This window comes from Arvicanthis niloticus, chromosome 12, assembly GCF_011762505.2.
Source record: "Arvicanthis niloticus isolate mArvNil1 chromosome 12, mArvNil1.pat.X, whole genome shotgun sequence".
Classification (NCBI taxonomy): Eukaryota; Metazoa; Chordata; class Mammalia; order Rodentia; family Muridae; genus Arvicanthis; species Arvicanthis niloticus.
This window is the reverse complement of record NC_047669.1, coordinates 16098007-16117975: the sequence shown is the minus strand read 5'-3', so window position 1 is coordinate 16117975 and position 19969 is coordinate 16098007. Positions and strand designations below refer to the sequence as shown.

Genomic DNA, 19969 nt, shown 5'->3' with positions numbered 1-19969 from the left:
TGAGAAGGACTGGTGTGACCAACCCTCTGAGATTGGGTTTGGGACAAATGAGGCCCAGAGGGAGAGTGGTGTGTGGATAGTCACCGAGTGTCACACTTGGGGGACGGAGTATTGGACCAGTCCCTGATTAACTTAGTGAGACCTCCTGAAGTTTGGCTATTTCAGTTTTGAATATTGTGATCTGGTCAACTCAGTTCTAGATCACTGAAGTCAGAATTGGGAGTGGGGCGTGAGGATAGATGTCACAATCTGAAGTAGAGATATTTTCGGTCACTGGAGGGTTGTGCAGAATTGGGCTTGGTGCTGATGCTGCTTACAGCACTGCCTCTGTTTATTATCCAGTGCAATGTGTGTGCATTTACGAGCTGTAAATTCCCGGTTTGGGAATAGTGGATGTAACCAGCCCTTCCCTGTGGAGGAAGTTGCACACTTGGGAATGAGAGCTGTGGTCTGTAGGAGAGTGCTTGCCTTTGTTAAAGGCACTGACATCTAAATTCTAATCTTGCAAAATCTAGTAAGGCCTGAACACAAATTGACAAATAGGAGCTTGTCTTTGGTTCTTTGTTTAGCTCTCCCACTTCAAGCCGTATCACCACCATGAGGACTCATAGCTACACTAATTGTTCTATCCTTTGGCTATTTCAGCTCTGAATATTGAGATCTGATCAGCTTAGCTCAGCTTGCTGAAATCAGAATTGGAAGTGGACCTTGAGAATAGATGTCACAATTGGAACTAGAGATACTTGGGGCCAGAAAAGGGTTGTACAGAATTGGGCATGGTGCTGATACTGACCAAGACAAAACATATTTTCTCTGTCTGTCTGTCTGTCTGTCTGTCTGTCTGTGTGTCTGTCTGTTTACACATGTCCCTGTCTGAGTGTGTTTGCTGACAGCACTTATAGCATCAATATAAAAGTCTTATTGGAGGTTTTTGCCCTACTTTAAACATATTTCTTTAAAGGTCATACAAATTTTAAGTAAGAAAGAGGTTGTCTCAGGGCTGACAACCACCTGCATTACACTCACTAGTCTTTATTAGCATAGCTGCTGCAGGAGGTACAATGTGAGTTCAAGAAACAGGAAAACAGCATGTCAGTCCACACTTCAGGGTCCGAGACTCTTCATGGGACTGTTCCTTTCCACTTCTTGCCTCAGATTTAATATGCTTGCTAGGAAGAGTGTAGGGACCTGGAGATAGTAGAAACTTTGGAAAGCCAAAGATGTAGTAGAACACCACACAGGGAGATCAGTTTACTCCAGGTCACGCAGAAAGCAGCAGCGTGCTGAGATTGGAACTGTGGTGTCCCGATCATATCAGTCACCGAGCTCTATGCTGGCTACAAGCCAGAGGAGCTAGAAATGGATATTCTAAGATGGCCCTGGGTGTTTGAACTTTTGGCCATTTTCTTGGCCTAATGTAATTTATTATTGGCTCATGTCATATAATCTCTGAAAACATCTAAGTCCTGTGGCCCAAGTACGAGGCCACGGAAAGTCTGTAAAATTCTAATCAAGGATCAGTTAAGTTAACCTTGAAGGGAGGCTCAAATACCTCCTTCAGAAAGCCTCCAATCACTCCAACCAAAAGTGCCTGCCCACTCTTTGATTCCACAGACCTCTGGGTTTTGTGTCTGTCACGGTACAATTCCCAGCTTTGCGTATGAACGAGGTGGTCATGTCTAAGCTTTTCCTCCTCTTTAAATGTGAAATCTTGGAGTTGGAGCTCCCGCAGCCTCTACAGAGTCTCTCCTTTTTTTCCTCACCTAGTAGGTGCTCAGTAGACATGGATGAGCCTAACACACTGGCTAGTTCTAGTGAGAAACCAGAAAGAGCAAATGACGTCCTCTTGACGGTATGGCCAAACACCATGGAAAGCAAGCATCAAAGTGTGCCAAGTGGCTGATGCTTGCTGAGAGCTTTCTGCACGTGGGCATTGCATGGGTATTAGTGCGCAGAATCTCAACTCAGGTGGACATCCCTTCAGGGATTAGAGGCTGATCAATAAAGCCAATACTGAAAGGCATGGATAAATAAGAAAGAACCAGCTAACCAGGGTAGAAGTAAGGTGTGGAGAGAGCAGTTGTTCCCCTTTGGAGAAGCTTTAGAGGCCAGCAGCCTGAGGCAGGATTTCTGTGCAGATCCTGAAAACTAAGGTTTGTCATGAAATAAGAAAATCTCCAACAGTCTCCAACAGCAAAAGTCTGGAGGTGATTAAGTGCAGAGCTTATTCACGGTGTGTGGCTCATGTGGAGCCAAGGCGAGAAGTTGTTGATGCATAGCTTGGAAACTGTAGGGGAATTTAAATACCATACTCAGTGAGAGAGCCATCCTCCCAGATCTGCTCTGAGGTGAGGAGCTGAAACTCTCCACTTTCTGCCACCTAGTGGAGGAATTCATAATGTTCTAGAGCATTCTCCACCAATGCTGTAGCCCTGTGCACATTGCAGCTCAGTGTGAAGGCTTGCACGGGTGGGTGCTGGTTTAATCTGCATTTCGGCATGAATGAGGCAGGTACTGGGATCTTATCTCTGTATCTGCAGCTAAATAACAGAACTGTAGGAATGTTTAACTCTCTAATCCCCAATGCATTCCCCATACTTGGTCCATAGGATATTCTTGCAGATGCTCTCATGGTACCCTCTATGAAGAGCAGGAGTAGTCTCTGCAGAAGAACAGAGCTTCCAGATAAGAAAGAAATGGGGGGGGGGGAAGAGGGGGGTCCAGACTGGCCTTAGTAAAGGACTCATTTATTTATCTGTACCATACCTTATGGGTTAAAATGATACCCGTATAACCTTAGTTTCTGGAGAATCTGGTATTTTGTTCCATTTTTCTTGTTTCTCACTTAATTGTCATGACTTTGTCTCTCCTCTATAGTAGATAAATGAAGGGATGAAAGTCAGCTGAGCCGTCACAGACGCCCCAGCAATCATGAGCTAATTCTCTGCAAAGGTCAAAGGCAAACTTTTGTCCTCCAAGTACTTCCTCTTGGTTCAGTTGGGCTAATTACTGCAGCCCCCACTCTACCTGCTCCCTGTTAGGATCGTTTGTGCCTGGGGAGCAGAGTTGGAGCGAGAGTGGGAGTGGGGCAATGACGTGGGAAACTCTGTCTTTGTGCTATTATTACTGTTAAGACAAAAACAAAACAAAACAAAACAAAACAAAACAAAACAAAACAAAACAAAATCCTCATGTGATTTCCTGTTTAATCAGGGAGAAGGTGGAATCAGACCTGATATTTCTGGGATTGCTGATCTTGGAGAATCGATTGAAGGAAGAGACAAAACCTGTGTTGGAAGAGCTCACCTCTGCCCGGATACGGACTGTAATGATCACAGGTACAGCCGCACAGTATATCACAGAAACAGGGGCACCTTGGAGGCACACAGGGAGGGATCACGTAACAAATATTGTACCAATGTCAAGGCTTCGATCTAGGCTGTTGGAAACAAAAGGGCAAGCTACTTATCAAGTGCCCATCCCATGAGGCAAGAGACAACCAATTAGTCAAGCAGTGTAATACATGTTTTGAGATACACAAATTGGGGCAGTCTGAGGGCTGGCATGGTGATACATGCCATCACATAGGAGTCTGAAGCAGGAGAATTTCCACAAGTTTGAGGTTAGCCATGAGGATATAGTGAGTCTGGGGGCAGATTGAATTTCAGAATGAGACCTTGTCTAAGAAAAAAGAAAAAAAGAAAACAAAACCAACCGACCGAATAACAACGAACACCGAGGGGCTGGAAAGATGGCTCAGCCGTTTAGGTACTTGTTGCTCTTCCAGAGGTCTAGGGTTCAGTTTCCAGCACCCAGAAACTCACAGCCATGAGTAACTCCAGCTTCTGGGGATCTGATTCTCCTGGCCTCCATAGGCACTAGGCATGCATATAACATACACATAGGTAAATCCTCATATACATAAAATAAAATTTAAAAAAATTAAAAAAAAATGTGACAAAACAACCCCCCCCCCCAATCCCAAATAGAGCAGCCTGGTCAAGTGTGTCTGACCATCTACTCTCGACAAGGTACTTAGGAGGAGCCTCTCTGATTGCTGGCATTTGGAATAAGAGCTGAATAACAAGAAGATATGGCCCATGCAAAGGCGATGGTTTTTATTGTCAAGTATTAGAAGAGGTATCTTAGTCAGTGTGGTCTATAAACTATGCTGACAGCCCATCAGCAACAGAATCTCTAGTTCCAGACAGAAAGAACACGTTGTCATCTTGACTCTAATGTGAAGCATCAGAGCTCTTATGAGGGGTTGGTGGGGAACGATCACTCCAGGGAAATACATGACATAACTTAACAAACATGCTTGGGCTTTTCAATAAGAAAGATATTACAGGTGAATAATTTATTTCCTAATTTGTATTTTACATGTCTTGCTTCCTTCTACTGTGCTTTAAGCCCCATTGCTTGTGTGATTGACACACATCCTTTCCAAAGCTCTAACTCTCTTGTGCACCTCCTGAACCGAAGGCGAGAGCTGGGGATTCTGGAGTCCTTCTGTTTTCCTCCATACTCATCTACTCCATGATTCTCGATCCCACAACCCACAGCACCGTGGAGACTTTGCTTTCCTCTTTTCTACGCTCCAGTCTGACTTCTAGGTCTTCCTGGGATAGTTTGGTAGACCTTGCTATTTTGAACATCTCTAGCAACTTACATTGCACATTCTTAGTTAGGGTTTAACGCTGCTATTCAAGTTGGGGGAGGAAAGTGTTGATTTGGTTTACACTTCTACACCAAGGTTCGTCACTGAAGGAAGTCAGGACAGGCAATCAAACAGGGCAAGCACCTGAAGGCAGAAGCTGATGCAGCAGCCATGAAGAAGTGCCAATTACTGGTTTGCTCCCAATGGCTTGCTAAGCATGCTTTCTTATAGAACACAGGACCACAAGCTCATGGATGGCATCATCTACATTGGGTTGAGCTCTTCCCCATCAGTCACTAATAATAAAATGCCCACAGGCTTTCCTACAGCCTCATTGATCTGATGGGGGCATTTCTTAATTGAGGCTCCCTTGTCCTACAGGAATTTAGCTTGTGTCAAGTTGACGTAAGAGTATCCAGTGCATAGTGTTCCCAGTCTATCTTCAGCCTTCTGTGGGGGGTGTATGGATATGAGCTAGTCACTCTGTAGTTGAGTCTTTAGTCCCTTTTATCCTTGTGTTGAAAATTCTGCTCTGTCCTTTGAGTATTTTTCATTTCTTCTTTATTGGATGGAGGGCACAATGCTTTCTGACTTCTCACAAGTCTTTACAACAACTTTCTTTGTCTTCATGGGGGCAGATAAGTTTTTTGCTAGTGGCCTGTGAGTGAATGGTGTTTTTGTCTTCTGAGTCTGGTATTATAAAACATAATACCAGCCCATTATAGGAAACACAGTCTTCACCTACACATAATATTTCTTCTTTAACGTTGGAGCTTTGATATATTAACTGGGCATACTCAGATATTTTTCTTTTTCTTTTTTTTTTTTTCACTAATACAGTCTGGAACAGAGCGTTTTTAATATGATTTTCTTCCTCTGAAGAAAATACTCTCTATTGTTTGTTTAATTATTGCCATTGTTCTCCCTTCCTTATATTTTTACCCAGGATTTCTATTTTTCACTTGACAGGTTATTACAGGTCTGTGACAGCCTCCTGGATCTGTTCTCTCACTCTCTTACCTATTTTTTAAAATAATTATTGTAGTTTTATAATCTTGCTCTCTTTAAAGTTTGAGGAGGGGTTCACTTAACTTCCCCAAATTGTGATGTACTTCCCAATAATGAACAATGATCATTATCTCCTTCAGATCCCTGTTGGAGTTGAGAAGTGCTTTGATTGTGTCTCCATATGGGGGTGGGGTTAGACACATCCTCACTCTGGGCCTTGCTCTGGTACAGCCAGACGCCCCCATTCCAGACATCTCCCTGGTACAGCCAGACACCCCACTCTTGGCATCTCCGGGTTCAGCATTTGAATTTCCTTCCTGTTTTCAGTCTTGAAAACTCCAGTTTCACCTGTCTCCAGCAGTTGCTACCTAGCCAGGCCGATGCTCTGTTTTGTATTTTCCTGGGCAGCTGTTGTGACCTCTAGATGGCTACAGGTTTTGCAGGTTCCCTGCCATATCAGTAGGTGGTTCATCCTACTCAGTAGATCTTCTTTAGTCCTCCTGGTTCTTATGACAAGTCTGCTGTCATTTTCGAGCATTATTCTACTGTGTGCAATGGGCTACTTTTCTCTTACAGCCTTTTTCTTTTATCTTTGACTTTCTGCTGTGTGACTATTGTATGTCTGGAGGGTAGTTCTCATTGAATTTAACATATTTGGGGTTCTCTGGAATCCTTGGATTTCATAAATTGAAATCTCTTACAGGCTTTTGGGAGTTTTCTACACACACACACACACACACACACACACACACACACACTTCAATCTTTTTATCCTCTCCTTAGTCTCTACTGATAAGAATGGAAGTCCTTTTAATAACCCAAGCCTCTGTTCATTTAAAACAGTGCTCTTTGTTCTCCAATGTGTGAGACTTTCCCCTGAGTGCATCTAGTTTATTTTTTAAAAAATCTAGTGGATAAAAAAATTCAAAAAATTCAACTTATATTTTCATTTCTAAGTTATCTATTACAACCATACATATTAATTTGCTGAATCTTTGTTTTTATAAATGCTAACAATGACCATGTAAAGGAGGCTTATAGTAACTTCTTTTTAAATTTTTATTTATTGTCATATTGCGTGTATTATGTGTGTGTTATGGCGCGTGTGTGAAGATCAGAGGACATGTTTATGGAGTTCATTCTGTCTTTCCACATTTATGAGGGTTCCATGCCTAAAGCTCAAATAGTAATAGCTTTTTAAGATCATTATCTAATCATTTCAATGCATGAATCAATTGAGGATTGGCAGTGTTGGTACTGATTGCTTTTTTTAGACATTGACAATTGACCAGTTTTATTGTTACTGAGTATACCAAATGTTGATTCCACTAATACCAAGTGTAGAATGCTCAGTCCTCCCAACCCCTGTCTGTTCTGGAACTCAGAGATCTGCCTGCTTCTGCCTCTGGAGTGGGACTGAAGGTGTGCGCCATCACCACTCAGCTTCAGTCTTTTCTTGTTTTAGTCAATAGTTGGCCGTCAGTTCTGTTTTGTCTATTATAAGTTGTAGTTTCAGTATTAGCTTAAATTTGAAGCGTTTTGCTATTTTTCATCTCTGGAAAATGGCAAGAGAGTGACACCTCATAATTTAGTTCTTTTTTTTTGTTTGTTTGTTTTTTGTTTTTTGTTTTTTTGAGACAGGGTTTCTCTTTGTAGCCCTGGCTGTCCTGGAACTCACTCTGTAGACCAGGCTGGCCTCAAAGTCAGAAATCCACCTGCCTCTGCCTCCCAAGTGCTGGGATTAAAGGCGTGTGCCACCACTGCCTGGCTTAGTTCTTGAAACATGTTCCCCCCCCCCCATTGGTCTGCTCCACATGTGTCCCTGATCCACATGTGTAGAGCCTGAGACTTAACTGCTCAAACACTGAGTTAGCTCTTTTCTGCAGCCTTTGTCTTCCTATGGTTTTCCTGATAGTTTCCACTTTCCAAGAACCCCTCTGCCTCCTTTTTTTTTTTACCTGCTCTAGGCAGAAATACTATGTCTCTCTTGGTTGTAGCTGTCTGAACAGTTTGGAGAACATACTAGAACACATACTCAAGCCACACATTTTAGAGGAAAGAGGTAAGCATTGAGAAATTCATCCCTTGTTAGTTTGCTTCTCCGATTCTGATCCCTTTCACAGTTGGCCGGCGTTTGTTGACTTTCTGAGGTCCTCAGGTGATTGCCTTGTGTTTGTTGTCTGGTTTTCTGTTGTAATCACTCTGGGAGATAGATGACAGTGGACTTACTCTATTTCTACCAGGAGAGGAGCCACCAGGTATATGATATTAAGCCAAAAGGCTTCCTACACATTTCTAAAGATTGTAACCAATGGCAAAAATACATTTAAAAAATTCCTTCCTGCTTGCTGACAAAAATATCCCAGTAATTTATGAAGTAACATGATGAAAAAGAGAACCAGAGAAAGGATTATGAAGCTCCTGGTCAGGCTGAAATGACCTCATAATTATCTTCATACCTAATACAAGAATGGAACCCTTAGAGAGTTTCTTAAATCCTGTGTATACTGGTGCATTCTCTCCATCATCGTCTTGGGATATTCTTTCTTCATTCTAGGTGATAATCTTCAGACTGCAATAACAGTGGCCCGGAAGTCTGGAATGGTTTCTGAAGGCCAGAAAGTCATTCTTGTTGAGGCGAATGAAGCCACTGGTTCTTCATCAGCATCTCTCTCTTGGAAATTAGTGGAAGAGAAGAAACATGGTCTATTTGGGAGTCAGGTATATCTAACACAAGCACGCTGCTGTATTTTCTGGCTCACCATGCAGTGATGATGGTCATAGTTGTGACTAGCTCAAGTTTTGAGGCAACTTCAAGTCAATGAGCTTCTCCAGGTGTTTAACAAATTATGAACCCAATTATGCCAATTTTCTGTACTCTTCCTACTTCTAAGCTTTAGACTTCCTTGGCTTCTGACAGTAATTATTCTTTTTACTCTTAGGAAACTTTTGGGTTCTTACTAGAAAGGGCACAGTAAGTAGAGCTGTGACTTTAACTTCCCACATTGTCCCTTACCACCCCATTGGGTTCAAAGGGGACTTAGTCACTTGGTCAACCTCCTGTGTGCACTAGATAATCAGACTATGTCTTCAAGGTAGGAAAAAATTGTTCATTTATCTCCAGTCTTGTTAGTATTCTATTTCCATTGTATTTTTACAGAACAACATTAATTCTGTTAGAAAAAGAAGCCCAACAAACTTTCACTTCCAGGAGAGAGTTGTTACCTTGCAATGCTCTTGTATCTGACACTTGAAATTCATGAAGTGCGCACATCACACAGAGATCACATTGAGATAAGAACAGGACATAAGTATGAGCTGTTTTTATCTGCCAGTGGCTGTGGTGTGTGAAGATCAGTCCAGCAAAGAATCAGGAGTTCTCTGAGGGATCAGGGCTGGAATGTGACTTTTAAAGAAAGACCCTGGTCTAACTTCAGTCCTTGCTGTCAGATATGCTTGTGGTCCTGACCACTCTAGCCATCGAGGAAGAGAATAGAACAGTTGCACCTTGCTTTGCAGGACACCTATATCAACATCAGAGAAGAAGTCCCAGAAAATGGCAGAGAAGGTAATTACCATTTTGCCCTGAGTGGAAAATCCTTCCATGTTATAAGCCAACATTTCAGCAGCTTATTGCCAAAGGTGAGTTTTACGGGAAGCAATGACATTTCTGTGCAGATGATGAATACGTCATTTATACAGCATGACCCCCAAAGAGTTTCAGTGTTGGGAATGGATAAAACAAAACCCAAAAGAAACAAAACAAAACAAAAACTAGCTATTTGTATATATCACAAAAGAGGGAATGGTTTTTTTGCAAAGTTACTATTGTTTCCCATTAGATTTGAAAATAATAAACATGAGGAGTGAACTTTCTACAAGCTCTAGGAAAATGTGGCAGCAAGGAGGATTGGGATTGGGCATTGCACGGCTCTTACCATGTTGCCATGGCGAAGGGATTTCACAGTATAGTAAGAACTCAGCAGTGGAACAGAAAGGCAGGAAAAGATAGGAGAGTACCATTATGTTTGTGTAGAAGACCCCTTTTCTGAAGGGGCCAAACTTAAACTATTTTTACAAGGAATAAATTCATAATGGGGGAAAGTAACTAATTCATAAACAAATAGACTTTGACTATATGCTGAACTGAGTTTACAGCCACAGAGAGCAAGGGGCACATTGCTGTCATACAGAAGAATTTAAAGTGTGGAGAAGAGAAACCAGTGCAGGATATGATGCCCTCAAACCACCCATGTTACAGGGTTCATTAAGGGATAGAAGTTGAGTTTCAAAAATGGTCAAGCCCAGATAACATGACCAAAGCACAAATAGTCTTTATCTTATCACCTGGTTATTTTCTGCTAGTTAGGAACAGTTTTCTGGGAAACAGTTGTGTCTTTGCCTTCTCCTGGGTCTTTCTGTATTTCCCTGTTGTAATGTATCAGATTTCATTGGTTCAATTTTCTGTGATGCTCAAGATTTTTCAGCATTTGACAGAGAAGGCAGTATTCCTCATGGCTGCTGGGTTCAATTGCATACAGCATTAAAAAAATAAACTATTTTTATAAATACTTACATTTTGCTTTCACTGGGTTTATTTGTTAACAAAAGTCTCAATGTCCATCTTAAAATACAAAGAAAAAGAAGAGGAGGATGAGAAGGAGGAAGAGGAGGAACAGGGGGAAGAGAAGGAAAAGGAGAAGGGGGAGGAAAAGGAGGAGGAATTATTTTATTGAGAAAAACTTTTACTATTCATGAATACCACCAGGCAATGTTCTATATTTTGTGTGTGCTTAACTGCCATAATAAAACATTTTTCCTTTCTCTCTCTCTCTCTCTCTCTCTCTCTCTCTCTCTCTTTCTCTCTCCTTTCTTTCTTTCTTTCTTTCTTTCTTTCTTTCTTTCTTTCTTTCTTTCTTTTGCCTGTTGTTGTTGTAGATACTAATCAATGGGACCATCTTTGCAAGAATGTCTCCTGGGCAAAAGTCAAACCTGGTGGAAGAATTCCAGAAACTGGAGTAAGTGATTTTTGCCCATGATGAAGTGATGGAGGTGTGGCAGTCAGGGGGAATGGGAGAGGCTTGAAGCAATGGAGGCCTTAGTAAAGTGGATGGAAGAGGCACAGGGCGCTGAGGAGATAGATTAGGGCAGGGGTTCTTACCCTGGGCAGATGATAGCCACTGGGAAACTTAGAAAAAGTAGAAGATCTGTTCTACACTTTCCAGTGGAACTGACTTAATTGTCATATGAGGCTGGAACACCATGTTTTTATTTTTTAAACTTTTATTTTTTTATGTATGTTACATGCTGACCACAGTTTCCCCTACCCCAATCCCTTCCGGTTTCCTCTCCACCTCTCTTCTTCCCTAGATCCTCTTCTCTTTCATTATTTAAAAAAAAAAATAGCAGGCCTCCCAGGGATATCATCTGAGCATGGCATAAGAAATTACAGTAAAGCTAGGTACAAACCCTCATATCAAGGTTGGACAAGGTGACCCAGTAGGAGGACAGGGGTCCCAATCATAGGCAAAAGCGTAAGAGACATCCCCACTCCCACTTTTGGAGATCCCATCAAAGTATCAACCCATACACTCATAACATATATGCAGAGGACCTAGCTTGGATCCCTACAGGGTCCATGATTATCAATTCAGTTCCTGTGAGCCCCAGGAACCCTGCTTAGTTGATTCTTTTGGTCCTCAACACACTATTTTTTGTAAATCTCCTCACATAAGTCATTGTTGCACCCAAAGCTAAAAACTGTTGTATGAGTTTACAGGGTCACAAAAGGATACTGTGTGAGTGAGACAGGAAGGGTATGAGCTCAGCCACTGAAGGACCAAGAATTTAGGCTTTGTATTCATAATCTATCACCACAATTATAACAGAGAGGATCATCAAATACCTCAAGATTAAAATATTCTTATGCTAAAGCATCTTTCTATCACATCATTAGGACACGTCAATACCGAGAGTCTCTATTTACAGATGAAATGAATGTCTACCTTTTTGACAACACATTTCCTTTTAAGGAAATCTCATGGTGGATCACGTCAATGTGACCCCCATTCTAACTCCATCTTCCCAATTACATGGTCTAGTCTTGAAGGCAGCTTTTCTGCTTAGAAAGCCATGTCTTCTCGTGGTTGAAAACCATGAAGGGATTCAGAGTAAGCTGGCTACCAATAGCAGTGTAAAAGCAAATACAAAACATCCTGTGAGTACTTGAACTAAGAAACCAACCATTCATAATCTTAGCCAACAGTTCCAGACACGAGTATTCACCCAACCATCAATGCATGCGGAAGCAGAACTCTGCTCTCTTTCTTCAACATCTGGGCCTGGTGCTTCATGACCACCGGCAGGGTGCATTTCCTCCAAAACCCAGTGCTCATGATTATGACTTTACTAGTCACTTTCCAGCCTAACAACTACTGTTATAAATGGCAAAGCGAGAAGACAAAAACCCAGATCTGGTTTCTAGATAAAATCCTGCAACCTCCTGACTGTGCTGTCTCTTCACATAGCTGTGATCATTAATGTTTTTGTGGAGGGGAGTGCCTATGAAGTGCCTACCCAGTGATATCCTAGATTTTTCATCCATTGTGGTAACTGTGCGGTTACACATTGCATTGACCAGTCTCTTAGGGCAAACATCCTTACAATAAAAAGTTTAAACCCTTAAGTAAGGTTGGTTACCCTTTTTTATTTTTAACTAGAGAAAGTAGCTTTATGAATAAACCAGCCTTGATCTCTACAATTCAACTCACTTGGTCTTCTTCTTCTTTTTTTTTTTTTTAAAGCTACTTTGTAGGTATGTGTGGAGATGGCGCCAATGACTGTGGGGTAAGTCGCTACCGGCTTGGGGGCCACAATTTCTCAAAAATACTTGGGATGGATGTCTTTTTATGGATGGATAAACTGACACCAAGGACTTGGGAAGGTTTTGACCAAAGCCACTAAATGACCCAATGGTACACTAAATAACGTCCAGCTTGGTTCTAGAACCCTTTCCTCCTTGGTAGGTATCTAATGCCATCTCTTTCTGAAATGACAGGCAGGGTAAAGTCTGGTTTGGGGGAGGTTACCTTGTGGCCAGCTTGTGTGTGTGTGTGTGTGTGTGTGTGTGTGTGTGTGTGTGTGTGTACGTAGGCAACAAATGGACTCTTTGCTTTCAGGCTCTGAAGATGGCTCATGTTGGCATCTCTTTATCAGAGCAGGAGGCATCGGTGGCCTCTCCTTTCACTTCCAAAACTCCAAACATCGAATGCGTGCCGCATCTCATCAAGTAAGAGCTTGCTTCCCCGGTATTATTTTCTCTTTTGACTTCTGGGTGCAGATAATATTATTCTTCTAGGGAAAAGCAGAAGAGCTGTGTGTAGAAAGGGTGCTTTCTGTAAAAATATAAACATTCTCCTGCCTAATGGATTTCAAAAGAGTTGTAAATAACGTTGGGGGGGGTGGGCAGAAAATAATGTTGGGAGAACAGCGCTGTTTCCAATACAAGTCACTGATTATTACCTCCCTGGCAGAGCCAATGACAGCAGCAGGACCTGGTTTGAGGATCAGGTCTTTAACCAATAGGAGGTTATTACACCAAGTAAATTAAAGTCCCAGCCCCAATCCAAATAAAATAGAAAGAAGTGGTAATTTACATGCCATCTGTTTTTTCCTTGAATATTATATTCGTTCAGCACCAGCCGACAACAGGGCAAAGAAAGGAGCATGCTCATTGTGTCTAGTCTATTTCAATCTGATGCACAGGTGATTTGAGTGTACACATCATTTTTGGTGCAGGAAAAGTTAGAATTTCCGAGGTGAAATTTGGATCAAACGTTTGCCAGATTCCCCAAGCACTTGCTTGAATGTGCTCCCAGGCTTTATTTACTCCCCTTAGTTCACAGATGCAGAAACTGAGGCAGGGGAGTGATCTTCCAAATCATATTAGCACATGCATGTGAGGTCTGAGACTGGCTCCCAGGTTGCTCTGAGTTCAAGAGCTGAAACAATTTCATGCACAGTGGACAAAAGTAACTGTAAATCAGAGTCCAAGTCCATTGCTGGGTCAAGCCTGTGGACACTGGCCGGAACTGCTTTTTTCCAAACAACCAGGCATTTGGCTCCCACTGGCTCAAGGCTGTGCGCGGTTGGAGACGAGCTATCATATAACCAGATGTCTGGCTTTTTATCTATTTTTGTGGTTCTAAAGTTCAGATGAAAAAAAAAAAAAAAAAAAAAAAAAGGACAGAATAACACCCGGTTTCTCTCCACCACTTTCCTCAAACCCTCCATTCCCTTTCTCCCACAGGGAAGGCCGCGCAGCTCTCGTTACGTCCTTTTGCATGTTTAAGTACATGGCCCTGTACAGCATGATTCAGTATGTTGGTGTTCTGCTGCTCTACTGGGTATGACTTGGGACTAAGCCTCGTTTAGTGAGAACGAAAGCAAGTAGTTGAGCCAGTGGGAGCTAAATCAAGGATCCCTCTAAAAGTGTCCCCGAGAGCTCACAAAGTAAGTCAGGGCTAGACAGACCTGCAGGACAAGCTGTGACTCTCTGATATAAAAACACAACGACAAGTGACAGCTGAGGGACAGAATATAATGCCATTTTATTCTCCTTGTCACTTTTGTCCCTGTGGACCAGGTATCTGCTTTCCCAATTCTATTTATTAAAGACTGCATTCTAGTCCTGGAGTAATGCTTTAATAACTGGTGTTCTAGCTTGATTCTCTGTTACTGGGATAAAATATGAGCCAAAGCCACTCAGGGGAGGAAAGAGATTGTTTGGCTTATAGGCTTCTGCCCATCACTGAAGGGAATAAATAGAGTAACTTAAGGCAGAAGTGGGAAGCAGAGACCAGTGGAGGAACACTGCTCACAGGCTTGTTTTCCCTGGCTTGCTCAGCTACTTTACATACATAGCCTAGTCCTGCTTTCCCAGGGATGGCCCAGGCCACAGTGGACTGGGTCTTCCTTTATCAATTAACAACCAAGGAAACATCCCACTGACCTGTCCACAGGCTAATCTGATGGAGGCAATTCAACTCCTCAGCTGAGGTTCCTTTTCCTAGACTCGTCAAGTTGACAACCAACATTAGTCATCACAGCAGACTTCCATCACAGCAGCCTTCCCTTGGCAGTTTCAGGGGTGTGACTCTCCAGCTACCCGCCGGGCACACCCAAACATGAATGGGAAAAACATACAGTAGCCGTACGCACTTATGTACCAAATAGATACAGGAACTGGAGATAACCCAGGAACGTAGATAATAGATAATAGAAAAACAAACGAGCAAGGAAATAGCACCAAGCTTTGCATATATCCTACCTTCATGTTATGCGATTAATTTAGTGGTGAAGTGGGTTTTTTTTTTTTTTTTTTTTTTTTTTTTTTGTGGTGTGTTTAACATCTAGATCTTAACAATCATGAAAGCTTAGCAATTGACTGTCAAGGGAAAATAACCTACCAGCTCTCATTCTCATTCCCTGTGTACACAGATCTGAAATTGGCGAGTCATGATATAAAAATAAACACATGTATCATGTGGTGGCTCGTATCATTTAACAGGGTAGAAAAGGAGAACTGAGGTCGCTATCGAGTGTGATTGCAGTGTGCGAGCTCACTCTCCAGCACCAAGGAAAGCGGCCGTCCCTGCAGACCAACCTCTTCGCTTCTTATTTGCTCTCTCCTCAGTTCAAGCTTCTGGTCTCAAAACCTTGCTCTCAGATAGGTTTTCAGCCTCTCTGATGAGGGCACTGGAGGTTAAGCTGCTTGTGGGAATATGATCCTATTTCGGAATCCCAAACAGTTTATTACCCTCAGAAGTATAATTCAACATGGTATACTATGATCTCCTTTCTTCTCTAGTGCGAGAGCAGGGAAGCAACATGCCTGAAGTCAGAACTTTTGCAAGAACAGCGAGACAATTTATTAACAGTGTATAACATCTCACCTAACAATACCCAAGACACATGTTGTGAATTCAGTTGCTCTGACTTTCCATCAGTGAAAACTGTAAGATTATCAAACAGCTGTTACATGTGACTACTGGGGATGCATGGTTTATTGAGTTACACCAAACCCGCACCTTCTGTTAATCATCAGAAAAGGGACAAGACAGATCTAGCAGGTGATCCCCTTAGCTCTGGGTATCACGGATGCAGGGGAACCTGTCTGAGAAGCACACATAGGAAGCTCTCCTGTAGCTAGAGGCTTTCATAGACATGGGTCTTACTACCCTCCATAGCCTCCACCACTCATCAACCCAAACAGCCCCGAAACCATGCCATGTCCTTAGTAAGCTGCTTGAAAAATTCAGGTTGTAGGGAGACACAATGCAATTCTTGTTAAGCTTCACCCACAACCTTGTCATTCTTTAATCTGCTTTCCTTTTGGTTTCCAGAAGACAAACAGCCTCTCAAATTACCAGTTTCTATTCCAGGATCTGGCCATCACGACTCTTATTGGTGTAACAAGTAAGAACATTTTAACACTTTCTTCCTGGAGATGCTTCTTCCTACTGCCTTCCCTCCACCCCAGGAAAGGCTGTCTGTCAGCAGCAGGATTGTATAGCTTAGTCCCAGAGATGGGGTGTGGCCATAGAATATTCAATTCTATTAAAAGAAAATGTTAAGAAAGGGAAAAACTAGCCTTTTGCCTTTCCCTTGAAATATAGAGCTTCTATAAATGGGCATTAATCAACCAGAATGAAAAAGCACGTGGAAAATGGGAAATGACTTTGGTGTGCTTTTTCTGGTGTAGATGCAGTTGAAATGTGCTTCGCTTGTAAAGCTGAATGGCTTTGATCTTTATGACCTCCGAATTGCTGCCTTTTGCCATGGAAAGTGGCACTTAAGGGCAATTCTGCCATCTTAATGCTCCTGCCTCCCACCTTTCTAATGAGTATGTGGATTGTCTCCTACACAGGGAAAAATTTCAACTTATGAATGCATTTTCAAGCTATTTTAGGTTTCTAGCCATGTTGAGACAAAGGTACAGAAATTTCCTTTGTACCTATCCCTTCCGAGTGTACACAGCTCCCCCCCTATTGCAAGCCTCATCCCTGCCCCAACGTAGACACATTGACCTCTGCACATCTATACATTACAATCCCCCCCCACCCCCAAAGCTCATACTTTTTGGCTTTACTCTTAGTCTCGAACTCTGAGTTTGGACATGTCGTATGACAGATATCTCTCATTGTGCTACCATACAGAATGTTTACCTCCAAAAATGTTTTATGCTTTATTTTTTGTTCTTCCTCCCCCCAAACTTCTGACAACCACGGTGGTCTTTTAACAGCCTCTACATCTTTACAGAAACTTCTGCAGTTGGAATTATATACTCATCAGGCCTTTCAGATCAGCCTCTTTCATATAAGAAGTCTACACATTTGAGGTTTCTACACACCTTACATAATTTGGCATCTGCCTCTTTAGTGTGCTGACTGATAGTCTTTTGTCTCTGTGGCACAGTTTATTTCTCTATTTGCCTACTGAAGAACAACTCTGTTGCTTTCAAGTTTTGACAGGTTAAGACAAAAGCTGCCTTGAACATCTGCGTGTAGGGTTTTGTGTGAACATGGGTTTTCAATTCCACTGCCCACTTTCCTTTGAAAGTTCAGCAGCAGTAGGCATCCTTCATGAGTCACCCCAGGCATTGCTGTCTGGGAGGGTGCAAACAACTAACTTGCTACAAAGGTATGGCTCTTTTTACATGTGCAATGTTCTTGCTTTGATGCCTTTTCTTCCATAATTTTAACAGCTCTCATGAAATGCATTCCAAAACCATGCACAGAAATACACAAAGACGTCTCAGGTGGAGGAAGTGATAACTCCACTCAGCCACTTCCCTGTGGCTGCCAAAGTTCTCCATGCCTGTCTGCAGTCAGTAGCAATGGCCACTTCTCCTCAAGCACCGGCCTCTCAACATCACCCTCTCCTCAAATGGTTTCTTTCCTTTCGCTTTAGTGATACAACACTCTCCTGTTCATCTACAGCTTAACTGACACAGGTTCCGTTTCTTTCTTTTTTAATCCCCTTAAATCCTATTCTCGGAGCATCTTGACTTCAGCCTGCACCTTGTCTCTAAGGGATGTCAACTAGTCACAGGACTTTAAAGTCATCTCTCTGGGATGAATCCTTAGTTTACATCTCCAGACAAGATGATTATCAGGAGCTTTGGAAGGAAGAAGCATCCAGCTTTGCATATTTAGCAGGGCCTGCACATGACATAGTTGAGCTAAACTCAATTCTTCCAGACCTAGTTATGTGAACTTATTGAGTGGCTTGTTTGTGCTACTTAATGCTCCAGGCCTTTGGGATATGTCAGTGAAACAAGAGACGAGAAACAACACTGTCCTTTTCCTCATATGTCTTACAGTTTATGAGATAGAATCACTATCTCCCTAGTTACTCAAAGTCTGATAGTAATTCTGAGTTTTTCTCTTTTCTCCAGTCTTTCTATCTAACACATATAAAGTTCTGTAGTGAGTGTTTGAGTAGGAATGCCCCCCCCCAGAGGGTTGTATATTTAAATTCTTGGTCACTAGGGGATGGCACTACCTGAGAGAGATTAGGAGGTGTGGCCTTGTTGAAGGAAGTATATTACTGAGATGGGCTTTGGGGTTTCAAAAGCCCAAGCCAGGCCCAATGTTGCTCTCTTCCTGCTGCCCAAGGTTCTGGATGTTGAACTCTCAGCTACCTCTCCAGCACCATGTCTGCCTGTGTGCCTCACTCCCCACTCTGATGATAATGGACTAAACCTCTGGATTGTAAGCCAGCCCTAATGAAATGCTTTCCTTTATAAGAGTTGCCATGGCCACGTGTCTTTTCACATTACATCCCGGCTCCCTTCCTGCCCATGAACGATAACCAATCTCTCCTATTTTGTTGGATGGGCCAGGCCAGCATTGTCCATATAATTGCTCTGGCTTTCTTTCTTGGCTTGCTGACAACCCCATCTGTCTTTTTAAAAAGTTACATAGAAAGTCACAGGCTGCCCTAAAGCATTTCTATGCAAACTGTCTTTGGTGGTTCCGTTTACCTTTCACACAGTATAGTTTTTGTTAAAATGTAAATATTATGATGTCACTCTTTTGCTTAAGATGGTCCAGTATGGTCTGGCAAGATGGGTCAACAGGTAAAAATGCTTGCCTTGCAAGCCTGGAGATGTGGGTTCAGTCCCTGACACCCACACGAAAGTGGGAGGAAAAAAATAAAACCACTCCAGAGAGATGTCCTCTGATCACACACATGCACTGCTGACACATGCCCTCCTGCCACAATAACAGTAGTAAAAAAGTGCAAACAGAAGTTTTTTAGTAACTTCTCATTCCATGTAATCCAAATCTTACATGACTGGGGTCCTGCCTGCATCAACACCACCTCTGATCATATTACCACCTCCATGAGACACACAGGCAGACATGATGCTAAAGAAGTAGCTGAAAGTTTTACATTTTGATCTGAAGGCAGCAAAAAGAGAGTGACATGTGGGTGCCTGGTACCTGCAGAGACCAGAAAAGTGTGTTGGATCCCATGAAACTTGAGTGACAGATGGTTGTGAGCCTCTGTGTGGGTGTTGGCAATCAAACCCAGGTCCTCTGCAAGAGCATCCAATGCTTGTAACCACTGAACCATCTCTCTAACTCCAATGTTTTCTTTATCACATTCACCCTCTCCTCAAACTCCTCCCTGCTCTACTTTTCTTCTCTCCCAAACCAACTTAGTATCCTTTAAAAGAATAAACCCATCAAGACTGATGTGTGCTGGACAAATAAATATTCTTATATGCGCATCCTAACACTGGAACATAGCTGACTTAGTTGGGGATACACTCTTAGAGAAAACTCGCTCCATTTCTCCCAGTAGCTATCAATTGCCAATAGTTCCTCAACTAGGGGTAGCACTTTATGCCCAATTCCCATTCTGTGATGGGGTTTGGTGTCTGCCATGACTGCTGTGAGCTCACATGTGCAACTGCCCTGTGTCCAGAAGACACTGTTTCATTACCGTCATCTCTCAGCTCTTGCTGTATAGCCTTTCTGTCTCCTCCCACCACAGCCCCCTCATTTGCAAAGATTCTAGAGATTTTGGAGAACGGGCCGTGACACAGATGCCCCATTTAGGGCTAAGCATTCCCCAGTCCCTTAGTCTCTGCTCTGATCAGTTGTAGTATGTCTCTCTGTGTTAATTACCATCTGGTACAAAAAGAAGCTTCTCACATGGAGGCTTGACACGTGCATTAATCGTTCGACTCTGATGATTAAGAACCCAACAGTTTCCTGCTCTCATACACGC

General features: G+C 42.5%; 1 protein-coding gene across 5 annotated transcripts in view; it reads left to right on the top strand.

The window, feature by feature from the left end:
• Atp13a4 (ATPase 13A4) overlaps positions 1-19969 on the top strand; it is a 126282-nt gene that overhangs the window by 93173 nt on the left and 13140 nt on the right. For 3 of the 5 annotated variants that reach the window (XR_013113516.1, XM_076942764.1, XM_076942763.1), the window contains 9 exons: positions 3214-3338; positions 8226-8389; positions 9188-9310; positions 10607-10686; positions 12472-12514; positions 12847-12956; positions 13977-14073; positions 15537-15683; positions 16072-16144. Coding sequence is in view for 4 of the 5 variants with exons in the window: in XM_076942764.1 (XP_076798879.1) it covers positions 3214-3338; positions 8226-8389; positions 9188-9310; positions 10607-10686; positions 12472-12514; positions 12847-12956; positions 13977-14073; positions 15537-15683; positions 16072-16144 (962 nt within the window). In the remaining variant the exon portion in view is untranslated. Of the gene's footprint in view, positions 1-3213; positions 3339-8225; positions 8390-9187; positions 9315-10033; positions 10231-10606; positions 10687-12471; positions 12515-12846; positions 12957-13976; positions 14074-15536; positions 15684-16071; positions 16145-19969 lie in introns of those variants that run through there. The other 2 variants (XM_034515808.2, XM_076942765.1) reach the window with 2 other exon arrangements.